Here is a 13,719-nt window from a genome sequence, read left to right as displayed (position 1 = left end):
ATATTCTTTGAGAATATGCTTCATTCTTATTCTAAATCAAGAAGATAATTTAGTGTAAAGGTCAAAAAGCCAATCCTCGTGACACCACTCAACACAATTTCTTAAACTGACACCATATTTTAACTGCCAACTCACATTCCATCAAGTCTATCCATACTTAAGTGCATAAATATCTTACGAGTTTGTTTTGTTTTGTTTTGTTTTTTTTTTTGCGGTACGCGGGCCTCTCACTGCTGTGGCCTCTCTCCCGTTGTGGAGCACAGGCTCCGGACGCGCAGGCTCAGCGGCCATGGCTCCCGGGCCCAGCCGCTCCGCGGCATGTGGGATCTTCCCGGACCGGGGCACGAACCCGTGTCCCCTGCATCGGCAGGCGGACCCCCAACAGCCGCGCCACCAGGGAAGCCCCTCTTACGAGTTTTTTAACCAAATTCTTTTGATGAAAATTATGCTTTCATGGCTATAACTAAGCTATAAAAGGTAGGTCTTTCTATGTGTTTAGAGAAATATGCCATTAGGAAATTACTTTCTTCTGAAATTTAAAGAAACAAGTAAGCAAACTCATCCGTGGAGTTTAAAAATCACTTGAAGAATAAAACTGTCTGATTTATGAGGAAAAGTCTAAGAAGCTAGATAAGCTGATACCTGATGAGAGAGAAAATAAAGGTAGTAATATAACTGGAAGTTATAAACACCATTGAAGACAGAACTATTTGTCATCCTGGCTTTTCTGCTGTATCTTGGAATAGTGCGATACTGTCAAGTGCGAAGAAGATTTTTTCCCACTTTTGAGGTTTTATAATCTGCTGCCTTGGAAATGCAACTCCCTGATAAAAGTAGAACAAGTTTGCCATTTATATAATAGGTACCAATTTGCTGTGAATAGACTTAATTTTATTAAATCTTTTGAGATTCCATATGAGTCATTCCGTCAATATTGACTGCAATTTAGATAAAAACTATTCAGCTTTGGAATCTTCTCTTTTGTGTAAACTATGCTCATCTCAAAAGATGATTACTTAGAGCTTCCCTGGTGGCGCAGTGATTGAGAGTCTGCCTGCCGATGCAGGGGACACGGGTTCGTGCCCCTCACATGCCGCTGAGGGGCTGGGCCCGTGAGCCATGGCCGCTGAGCCTGCGCGCCCGGAGCCTGTGCTCCGCAATGGGAGAGGCCACAGCAGTTAGAGGCCCGCGTACCGCAAAAAAAAAAAAAAAAGATGATTACTTAAAGCCTGCTCATTTACAAAATGGCCCCAGAATTTATCCTTTATCCTTTACTCTATGGCGAGTTCCAGCGTGGGACAACCCTTTTACCCGATTGCCAGAAGGACTTCTGTGTAACCAAGTCAACTCTCCCCTGTAGGGGATCAGGGGGTGGAAGACGGACCTGTGGGTGAAGCAGCTGAGAACGGGCAAGCAAACCCCACGCTAGTAAATATAGAACCTAACCTGACATCAACATCCAATGTCTAGAAATTCAGAACTTTCTGTCAAGCTCTTGAGAAACAAAGGACAAACACAAATAGAATGAAAGTTAAAATGAAGCCTAATATCCCCTAAGGAAACAAAATAGGACACAAACTGTTTACGTTTGTTCAAGACAGATGAATACAATGATTCAAAAAGAAAATGTAAGCACTATATATAAATTAGTGAAATGAAAGAGAACGAAACCTATTGAAAATGCCCAACTGTAAAATAGCTAGCTAGTGGGAAGCAGCCGCATAGCACAGGGAGATCAGCTCAGTGCTTTCTGACCACCTAGAGGGGTGGGATAGGGAGGGTGGGAGGGAGACACAAGAGGGGGGGGATATGGGGATATATGTATACGTATAGCTGATTCACTTTGTTATACAGCAGAAACTAACATACCATTGTAAAGCAATTATACTCCAATAAAGATGTTTAAAAAATAAAATAAAATAAAATAAAATGCCCAATGCTTTAAGAGTCTATAAAACTTCTATTAAAATTCAAAGAAACACAAGCCCAGCACAGAGCTGATACATGAAGGTGTTTGCAGGGGTAAAGCCAGGAAAAAAATTACCTTTAGAAATTCTTTTAAAACTGCCAAGGATAACCGTTAATAAATTAAGAACGTTAAGAGCACAAAATGATTATGTTTAATTAAGTTTACAATCCGTCTTTCCTAAATTATACATGTAATTCTCTAAAACAGAAATTACTTATAATTCTAAAAACAGGTGAATCGTTTTTTCATTTGAATTGCTATTGTCCACGTATTATCTAAAGTACCTTCCCAACTTGGTGTGTCACTATTACCACGGCATGTTTCAGATGTCTTTATGAGATAAAGAGACCACGGTGGTAGGGACAGTCAAGCATACTCCTTAAGATCATAACCCAGAATACTTTCATTTTTAAAAGCCTCTCTCATATGTAGAACAATTATTTCAGTTTCATACACTGACCTTGAGTTGTCAAGCCCAATACATAGACAACTCACAAGAATATTGTTCTTGACACGATCATTATACAAAGGTTTGAACTGTTAGGCAAGATGGGAAAACCTAGGATATGTTCCCCTTTGATGCGTAATCATTCTTCCTTTTCTGGATTTTCCCATGATGTATTTTATTTGGCCTTACAAAATGTCAGTTTTCTGGGGGAAGCTGGTGGCAAGATCATTTGACTGTTGGATGGATTTAATGTGAGCCTCTAGGAAATGTGCAAACCTCATACGTGTTTAAGAATTTTCACCTTGAACAAATTGCTTGTTACATGCAGGTAACTCCAAGTACAGTCTCAGGTGTATATTATCCCACGGGGCTAAATTATGATTCGCCAAGCTTAAGTCTCAGAAAAATTTGAATGAATTTTTAAATAGTGGCTCTTTTACCTTATAATTTGATTAAGTTTTATAAAAATTGAAACATACAAATTCTAATAGAATTATTCAAAGTTAATTACTATTTACAGAAAAAGTTATTTGACCTTTTATAATCATGAAGGACAAAGGGGAAATTGATTAATTGTATAATGTTATTGAAAAAGTCCATGTAAGACATTACATCAGTAGTATTTTCAATGTAAATGTTTTAATCCCACAAATACACTGCAAGGTTTACACCATTAAATTTACCACTCATTTTATTTACCATACTCTGACACAGAAGATTCAAAGGTATTTTTGTGATTCATCTATCACACCAAGTTTGCTGTGGACACGCAATTTTCTGCATGAAAATTTTATCCTTCTTTAAACCTTCTATATAGGGAAGTTGAGCATGAAAGATTCACTGGAGAAATCACAGGTGTAATTCTATATGCTTAGTTATGAATGTTTTGGAAATGTCAGCATCATTTCTATAGTAAGCATCTTCTTATTTCAGGATGGCTGCTTTCCATACAAAGCAGATAGAAAGAACTCAAATTCTTTCAATAACAATGGACATTCTCCTTCAAATGTGTCTAACGTTTTAACTCCTTTAGAGGTCTATGTAATTTGTGTTCGTATATCTTTAACTTTGTCTAAATACCAAGTATTTTGGCAGAAAAGAAATTATGAATATGGGTATGTGACATAAAAACTTGTCTGAAAAGTCTAGAAGCCCTTTGATGACGGCAACCAACTAATGAAGTCATTACCATACCGCTTAGACAGCAGTAGAAACGAAGGGAAACTCAGGAGAACAGAGCACCGAGTCCACCTGGACTGATCCACAGGCAAAGCATCAACAGTATGCAAATGAGTTAACAGCAATACAGGCTGCATTCCCAGAGTAAACCATTTCATCATTTTCATTTTGTAGACAGCTACTGAAAGCTTCCTGCTTGACCCTGAATTAATAGTTCCAGCAAGCTGTATCTTGCAGTTTAGAGTAACACTACCTGCAAACCTTTGGAAAAAGAGATCAAGATTTGCCAAGGACTTCTGCAGGGAAACTGCTCAAAGCTTTAACTGTTTCTGTAAATGAGGGTCTACACACATGAGCGGAAACAGAAACAATTGCCACACACAATGCCACAGGTGGCTAACATACAGCCTCAGTGCCGGGGTAAGGAGATGAGCGTTCCTGTCAGGAGCTGGGTCACCTCAGCAAAGACATTCTATTTCTTTAAGTCTGTTTCCCACTGGCACAGTGACCTTAATTCCTGCTCGCCAACTTCAGGGAGCTGTTGTGAGAATTAAGTCAAATAATAGATACAGAAGTGTAGTTTCCAGATTGTAAACTTCACAGAAATACTATATCTGCCCTGGGTTATTGGACAAAAACATGATCCTACTTCTATTTGTTTCCTTTTCTCTGATTCCTTATTTTCTCCTCTGTTAAAAGACTTGTACTAGAGGTGCCCATGCTCTCAAGCTCTGAATTTCTGCGATTTTCAGGGGCATATGCTCTAAAGAAATGTTCAGAGATTAAGAAGCCTCGAGTCTCTTCCTTTTATGAGTAGCTAAGAATATAAGAAACATACTTAATAATTTAAGTAGTAAAAAAAATTCTAAATCCTGTCAGTAGTTATTCAGGTTGTATTCTCACTGTCATCTAAATATAAAGTTATGGCTTAACTTGAGGCTTTTCGAGCAGAACTGGTAGAAACAGTGGAATGGTGGTTACCAAGGGCTGGGAGTCAAGGATTGGGGAGATGATGTTTAAGGGTAGAACTTGCAACCAGCAGATACATAAGCAGATAAACAAGTCCTGGAGGGCTAATGCTCAGCATAGTGATAACAGCCAACAATACTGCAGTATAAACTTCAAAGCTGCTAAGAGACAATTGTTCTCACCATTAAAAGAAATAATTATGTGACATGATAGAGGTATTTAGCTAGTGCTACAGTGGCACCATACAGCAATATATGAATTCATCAAGCCAACACCTTGTACGCCTTAACTTATACAGTGTTAGATAACAATTGAGTCACAGTAAATAAAAAAAATTTGAGACTTCCTTAACTGTGAGGTTTAAACAATTCATTGTGCCCAAATCCCCCAATTTCCCACATTCTTCCCCCTAGAGGAAGGTACTCTTGGGAATGAAAGCATAAAATATCTTCAGACTGTTATCAACAAGAAAGTCCTATCATCATCATACAACATCTGAAGCACCTCTAGTTACCTCTTGAAACAATTAGGCTGACTTTTAGGTCACATCCTGAGAGAGAGAACATTTCCGCTTACGCAATAGCAAAAACATGTTCACACCAAATAGTACAACAGAGCATACAAAACTGCCACACACACACGCACAGAAGCTGTCTTTGCTCACACGGCTCCCGTGTGCTTGAATTCCAGTTACTATGGTTAAGTTAGATAACATAGTCCCAACAGCAGCTCAAATTTAAGTTACCACTTCACATTAACTATGAGTAATTGCATTAATTACAAACTTTGCTGCTAGCTCTTCAGTATGCAAACTCCAATGTAGATATCAGATGTGCATTGTGATCAGAGCCCATTCAAACATCTCAGACTTCATTGGTGATTCATTGTGTATCTGTTATTCAATTCACGCACAGACAGTAAAGCACGTAGTTGTGCTGTCTCCTTGTCTCCCAGTGATAAACCCAAGTAACATTTTTACAAAACTCGATAGTTCAAAGAGGATGTGACTAATACAGATAAAAGTACAGCAAAGAAACCTGAAAACACCGCCAGAAGTCAAATCACAATAAAACGTACATGGAGCCACAGGAGAAGTCAACCATGGGACCATTGTCACTGCTGCTGGTCTAGAAACTCTGGATATGCAGCCAGAGGCACTCAGTGAAGCTGAACTGATCCACATCAATAGGGAAAGTGGTTGTAATGAAAAGGATGAAAATGTCCCAAGGATTAGAAGTGGGTAAGAAGCTCATGTGAAAAGGAACTGGGCAATATTCCACAACATCAATGGCACAAGGATAAAATGATAGCTGATCCCAACTCAGAATATGACAATTAGTGTAGGATGTAGGCACAGAAATGATGCTCACCCCATATCAGGAGTTGTACAATGAGGGGAAAAAGGACTATTGAAAATTATTCTTGTACCTATTTACGAAGAATTGGCCATCCCATGCAACTGTAAATTTAGCAACCAAATGTCCTCTCCCAATAGGAATCCTGACTCCAAGGCAGGCGGGTGTAGGCTACGCAGAGTATAGGACCCAGGGAAGGAGCCGCGCAGTCGGACCAGCACTAGGTCAGAGATTTCTCTGATCCACACTTACCTGAGATGCCACCACTTTCCGCCCTCACGTGAAGAAAATGAAGTCACTGTCGGAATAACGTTCAATATCTACTGTTGTTTGTTGGCTGCAAAACAAAAAAACAAAAAACACTTCTCAGTGTTTCCAATGTGTCCAATTACAGTGAATAATCTTACTGTTTTTCATTTCCCTGTACATTATTAATGACTAAAAAGGAGTGTTTAATATTTAGACCAAAATTTATAAGTCATGGAAAAAACATGATTTTTGCCATTTATTAGATCACTTTGCAGTTTCGGTCTACAGAGTAATTTTCATGGTTCCACAGTACCATTCAAAGCCAATAGATGTATCCATACACACACAACGGGGTTAAGGGTAATCAAAGCCTTGAAGGAATGGGATTGCATCAAGAGCTCAGCACTGAGTTTTGTTCATGCTGCTTTTATTTTATTTAATTGAACTTGGTGCTCTTACGTATATAAACTCATACTTAACATGTATTTCTTCTAAAAAGTTCACGTTTCTGCTCTCCTTACCTTCAAGGTGACATCTCCACCACCACAGGTGGATTTAACAAGAAGCGTATTTTTAGTTCTCCATATGGCTGACTTGACTTTGCTCTAGCCGTTACAAGGCACATTAGTTTCTTGCCAGGATGCTTTCTATCATGGAAGTAGGCTCGAGGCCTATCACACTCCATGATTTTAACGTTAAATACCTTTCTTTGCCTTTAAATAAATCTCTTCAGTTTCATTATTTTCCCACTGTCCTACCTTTGGCACTAGAGAGTGTTATACTTTCTATTTTTTAATCAAAAACATCTCTTGTGTGTTCTTTTAACACTTCTATTTTGCATGATGATGCTTTAGTCATCTCTATAAAATCTGCAAGGCCTAACAAATTTCGGGGACCTTGTCAAGTTAAAATAAGTATTATGCTAACATGTAGAAGGATGTCTACAGTCTGCTGCATTGAGAAACTTTCCTCTTAATAATCCTGTTGAAAGTTTATCTGATGAAGCTGTTCTAACTGGTTCGTACCTCTCATGTTTCCTGAGTTGTTATCTTCTGTCTTTTGTTTACAAAACCATGGCACCTGATTTTATAATCAGTTGTAGGTTGTCATTAATTAAGCATTTATGCTAAATAATCTAAGTTTTTAAAGGGTTTCCATCATCATCTGTGTATTAATGTATTGATAGTATAGATGCTATAAAATAATGTATCATATAGAGAAATTTGTTTTTAATAAAAGATCTGTTATTCCTTACTTTTGTTAGCACTAAAACAAGATAAGTGAAAGCAAGATATTGCTCGAAAAGTTAGGATTTTATGAGCAATCTACAAAGAAACTAAAACTGTGATATATAACTCGGTTCAAAGGTAGGCATCTAAATTGCTCTGGGCACGTTTCACGCTAAGTTTTCAACCTTAGACAGAAACGTCAAATCCATCTGTAACTCTTTCTGAAACCTATTATCAAATGAGAAAAAAATTCCTGGCTGACACCCTTGTCTTATGATGGAGCTCTGACACTTGAGTCAACTAACAGTTGTAGCTGTTTCACAGAAGAGGTCAGTTTTGACAAATGGCGTCTTGCAACTGGTGAAAACACTCTTTCACAGTTAGGCTCAGGTTCTATTCAATAAATGCAGTTACATAATCAGAGGCATCTTTGGATGGCCCACAATATACCACAGGGCTTTCACATAAAGGAAAGCATAAAGCTACATCTTTGTCTTAATCGATCCTCCTAATGACAAGAACAAACAGATTCGTATAAAAAGCTAGAGGTAGCAGAGTTACGTGAACACGTCACTGCAGGTATGTAACAGTAAGACCCTGGTGCCAAGCAATCAAGGGTAGATGAAAGTTAAAAGATGATCATTATACACAGCCCCCATTGTAACCTCTATTATGAGAAAACTCGGGAGTGAAAGTCACAAGTAAATGAAAAATCCAGAGTAGTGACCTTCTTCATACAAGTCTGGTTAGATGGGCAAATTCACATGTATTCATTTTTTTAATTTAAGATTGAGAGATGAATGTTGTATGAGTTATTTTCTTCTCTAGTCCCCGAATAATTCTCATAACTCATTAACTTTTTAAAAATTATCCCCAAATGTCATCAGAATTAGCTGAAATACTTTTAGGACTTAATAACCAACATACTAACGTTTCATTTTAGAACTTGTTTGCAAAACAGAAACAGACTTACATATATGGAAAACAAACTTATGGTTACGTTGGGGAAATGTGGTAGGGAGGGATAAATCAGGAGGTTGGAATGAACATAGACACACTACTATATATAAGATAGATAACCAACAAAGACCTACTGTATAGCACAGGTACCGCTATTCAATATTCTGAGATAACCTATATGAGAAAAGAATCTAAAAAAGAATGATTGTATGTATATATATGGCTGAATCACTTTGCTGTATGCCTGAAACTAACACAACATTGTAAATCAACTATATTCCAATAAAATTTAAAATGTGTATCATTTTAGAAAAGAGAATTCTTATTGTGGTCACATAGAAAAGGGGCTAACTTACACAACTTCCTGAGAAATGTGGACGTGTATTCTATGACCAAGAATTGATCCACCAAAGTAAGTGTTTGTCTGAACGCCTATTGGGTGCCTAGCAGTGCTACGTTATGTGGGGAATGGAAACAAACGGTATCACAGTGCATTTTATTAGATGATATTTGCGTGTTGCACTAAGGGTTAAACAATTATAACCCTTGCACCTGGTGAAAACACTCGTTCACTGTCAGGCTCGGGTTTTACACCCTTCACCAGGTGCCGGGACAATGTAACCATTCACAGGAGATGAGGATGAAAAGGGGCCAAAGGGAAAGGACGGCCTGATGGAGGATACTGGTTTTCATTTTTGTCATCACCATCTACTAGAACTTTGATAGGTAAGAAGATCACTGAGCACTGACAAAGAGGGAGAAAAGGTGGAATCAGGGACAGTGGTGAGAACCTGATGTTATTTCTGGACAGTGGGGCAGGAGAAAAAGGAGGGAGGAAGAAAGGAGAATAAGGGACAGGGGAACACTAAAATGTAAGAGACAGAGGGAAGGCTGGTGGAGAGGGAGTGATAAGTAAAATGACATATTAAGATAGGCCTCAAAACCCAGACAAGTTCATATAGAAAAGAGTAAATAGTTGTTGCTCTTATTTTAAGAGGGCAGTGAGATTATGAATGTGCTGTTCAAGGCCTTTTCATCTGGCAATGCAGTGTTGCAACAATTGCCTTCTTGTCAAATCTTACCCCTAGATGAACCCTGGAACGGAGGAGATCAATGTCCCAGTGGAAGTGAACGTGTGAAGATTCAAAATATTAGAACTGACATCCAATAAGAATTCAGGACACATGATGATAAAGCAGCAGCCTCACAGAAACAAGAGCTGTAGCCATTAAAATGGGTGAGCAAGGAAGAGGATTAAAGAGAAAACTTCAAGAAATACTTGTGGTTGAAGCCAGTAACTGAGAAATAAAAGCAGTATTAAGAAGGAAAGAGAAGCAGTATAATGAACTGTTAAAGAAACCAAGACATTAAGAGGCTGACCTAGCGAAGTTGTTTCAGATGTCAGAATAAAGTCAAGAGCAATCAGGCTAAGTTGGTAATGGTAAGGGAAGAAATTTGGGAGGTACAGTGTCAGCAAAGTTCTGAGCAAAAATTACAAGCGAGTAAAAGAAAGGAAACAGTTGGGTAGTAAAGAGAGAGGAAAGACACTGTACGTCAGAAAGAAGTGCAATGTGAATTACAGATCCTTGGAAAGGCGGGGAGCAGCTACAGAGCACGGCAGTGGAGTGCATGAAGTTAGACTGGCTCATTTCAGGTCCAAGGTTGACTTCTCCACTTGCTGTACTCCAGACAATTTTGTCTTTGCCCCTTTCCTTCATCTGAAATAACGAGATAATTAAGGTGTCTATTCCATGAGGTTGGATTGAGAATTAAATACTTAACCTAGGAAAAACACTTAATACATGTCTTGGCGATGTGTCATCATGGTATTATGCCGACAGTTTGTACTGGGAACGGAATCAAAGAGGAGAAGGTGCTAGAAAAGTAGTGACCACGTTCTAGGAGCAATGATGTGGAGGTTACCCTGATGTCACTGTGGCATTGGACCGCCTCAGTCTTTTGGAACAGATTAAAATCAGCAGTTTTCATAGATTTCTAATTCTGTACTAAAATTTTCCCACCAATACATAAATCTTGGCGATTATTTAGTATAAAAGATCGTACACTTTCCGCAGAAGAACCTTATAAACAGAGTACATGTAGGACTCACCAATAGAGTCTAAGTTGGCATTCTGTCACTTAGTACTTTGATTTCTTGTACCTCATCAAGAGCTTTAGAGAACACTTCCTGAATGATGGTATCATATTGGCATTCTTTTTTTGAAAATAATATTTATTGGAGTAGAGTTGATTTACAATGTTGTGTTAGTTTCCGTTGTACAGCAAAGTGAATCAGTTACACAGATGTAGAAAACAAACTTATGGTTACCAAGGGGGAAAGGCGGGGTGGGGGGGAAAACTAGGGAGATTGGGATTGACATATACACACTACTATATGTAAAATAAGAACCTACTGTATAGCACAGGGAACTCTACTCAATACTCTGTAATGACCTATATGGGAATAGAAACTAAAAAAGAGTGGATACACACATATTGCCATTCTTGGTCTGCTCTACGACAAGGTAAAGTCATATTCAGTTTTTTGTAACAAAGATACAGTGGGAAAAGATAAAATAGTAAAGGCAGTTGAGAAGATGACATTTTCTCCTTTAAATCAATAGCAGCTTAAGCATCACCAATGGATTTTAGGAATATCCCACCGTTTGGCACTAAGTCTTAATTATGTCACAGGACTTATCTTTATTTCTTATTTTATACTTAATGACATACTATTTCTACCTAAAATTTGAACGTTTCATACTTACATATATGGCTTGCTTTTCTAAATGATTTGGTAACTCCAAGTTACCACGGAACCTAAAACAGACAATTGCATCCCTATATGGACAAGTTTCCATTAACATGGTACCAGCAAGGACTCCCTGCTTACCAAGTTTCACATTGTGTGGTTGTGTAAGTGGAACAAAATGATAAAAAGCTATCTAAAAATCAAAATATTCAAGGTATATAGGCTTATTCTTTAAAAAATTCTTTGGAAAACTTTCAGTCGTAATGCAAAATAACTGAGCTTATAAATACATTGCCTGGTTTAGATGTGCAGACAACAGGGCACTCCTACTGGAATGCCCGGTCATTACCAATGTACACCAGATGGGAGTGTTGCATTTTCACTGCGGGGTGCAAGACAATTACTAAGAAATTTGACAGGCAGAGCACATTACAAAACAATCTTGTAAATTTGATAACTGATACTTGCAAAGTTGCATTTATTCAAAAATAACGTGTTCTATACATACGGTGACGTGCGAAAACTTAGGCCATCCCCCGAGAGTACGAAGTGACGCATCTTTAAAAAGGAAAACAAAAACTGATTTTGATGCTCTGCAGTAAAAAGAAAAGCTATGTATTGATTTAAAACAGACCTGTCACTGAAGATGGCATTTTTAACCAAAAGCAAGCCAATGCTTTAGCACGTATGTGAATCCATTATTCAATGGATCTCAGGAGTGAAGACAGGGCTCTTGTCCACCTTCCATAGAGGCCTCACAGACCCCGGCCAGCCGCCGTGGAAGTAAGTGCCTGCCTCCTCCCCACAGGTCGGGATGGAGAAGCAGCCTGGAAATCCTTAGTACATTAACAGGTACCCAATATTCTCTGAGCTACCCAACTGCCGTTGCTAAGTCCTAGCTCTCTAAGCAGCAATTAGAAGTACTTGGAGGCACGTTTGCCAGAAACTCTGAAGATCACTGGTTGCAATTAAGCAATTTGCTTACACAATTAGGTTGCTGGGGGGTTTGATCAGAGAAGCTGGAAGAGAGAGGGCCATTTTCCCACAGTTACCATGATTTCATTGTTTCAAACTCTAGATCAGTTGTCATATATACGTCGCATGCCAGAATTTTATATTTCTAATAACCACAGTAAGAAGTAAAAAGTGAAACTTATCAATATATTTTTCAAACCATATATATTTTATCCTGTGTATATGTAAAACTTTTCTTACTAAGTCTTCAAAGGTCAGTGTGCATTTTACACCTATAGTACATTTCAATTCAAACTAGCCACAGTTCAAGAGCTCAGCAGGAACGTATGGGTAATGGCTGCCATTTTGAACAGCACAGATGTTGATTGTACCCAATATCAAAGCTCCATTATTTTCTTATTATTTATCAAAACCAGTAGTCAGTAGACTAAAAACTTGAAAAGAAATATCTACAGAATTATTGAAAAAGAGTTAAACTATGTGCAGATAATGAAAACAAAATTGCTATCAGAATCCATATTTTTTACCTAAGCCATAATGCCAAAATTACATTTAGATGATTGACTGCAACATTTACTTTTCCTCAACCATAGTAATAAAATGCTGCTCTATAATTTACCCTGTTAGTTTAGTTAACATAGAAATCACTGGTTATTTTAGACTCCACCAAATTTTGGATTCTGAATTATATGTATTGCATGTCAACACTGATCTAATTTTATATGAAGATACAATTTCCTTCTACTTTATGATCAGAATCTCAGCCTAAATTTCTTTTAATTATCAAAAACCTTTATAGATATATTTGGTAACTGTGACTTATTTCTTGCCTTAATTTTCATTTTCCACAAATCCTATTCAGAGATCTCAACAATTTATCATTAAAAAATCTTAGAGTTTTTTTTTTTTTTTTTGCTATTCTTAGAACAAAACATCTAATTTTCTTGAGTTATATTTAGGATTCATAGATTTGTAATATCAATTTTTAAATTATGTCTGTTTTATGTACCAGGTTATCTGTAATTTGAAACTAAAAAGGTAAAGACCAAAAATGAATGAATGGTTATTTTTCTTATTAATCTGTAGTCTGAATAATTGTTTCTTTTCTGACTAGGTCTTCACTCTTTTGCAGCCTAACCTGGGCTTAGCATCTTCAAATGTTTTATGTACAAGGTACGTACTATTAAAAAAAGCTTAAATTCTTAAACCTGGCACCAAGATTTTAAAAGTACATTCTCAAACTATTTTGCTACTCTTGCATTTATAACAAAATCATTTCTCTCTGCTTACTTTCCTCCAAATGCAGTAACCAGTTTTCAGCTTCCAGTTGTTGGTGCCAGGCTTTCCCCATCACTGAATGTTATTCCTTCCTCATTTAACACAGTCAGTTTCTACCCATACTTCAAGTCTCACATCAAACATTTCTTTTTTGGGAAAATGTTTCCAGAGCCCTCCAGCCTAGAGCAATCTCTCCTACCTCTGATCTCGTCTAGTGCCTATTATTTAATAGTTGTTTTAGTTGGGATTTTTAAGAGACCAAAAAAACAGTCTAAAGAATAAAACAAGCAACTCTGCCTAACTTTAAGTGATTGCAACTGTTGTTGGAAGGATGTAAGATCACTCGCAGGATTTAA

At 37.7% G+C, this 13,719-nt stretch overlaps 1 protein-coding gene across 1 annotated transcript in view; it reads right to left on the bottom strand.

Moving 5' to 3' along the window:
* Nucleotides 1-13,719, bottom strand: part of LOC307179685 (uncharacterized protein) — a gene marked incomplete at its 5' end in the record, with an annotated part of 406,491 nt that overhangs the window by 286,992 nt on the left and 105,780 nt on the right. Inside the window, one exon of the mRNA XM_079909232.1 lies at nucleotides 6,173-6,257. Within this exon, the coding sequence (XP_079765358.1) occupies nucleotides 6,197-6,257 (61 nt within the window). The 3' untranslated portion in view covers nucleotides 6,173-6,196. The remainder of the gene's footprint in view (nucleotides 1-6,172; nucleotides 6,258-13,719) is intronic.

Source organism: Stenella coeruleoalba (assembly GCF_951394435.1).
Source record: "Stenella coeruleoalba genome assembly, chromosome: 21".
In the NCBI taxonomy this organism is placed as follows: Eukaryota; Metazoa; Chordata; class Mammalia; order Artiodactyla; family Delphinidae; genus Stenella; species Stenella coeruleoalba.
The sequence above is the reverse complement of the archived record's forward strand: the minus strand, read 5'-3'. Positions and strand labels throughout refer to the sequence as shown.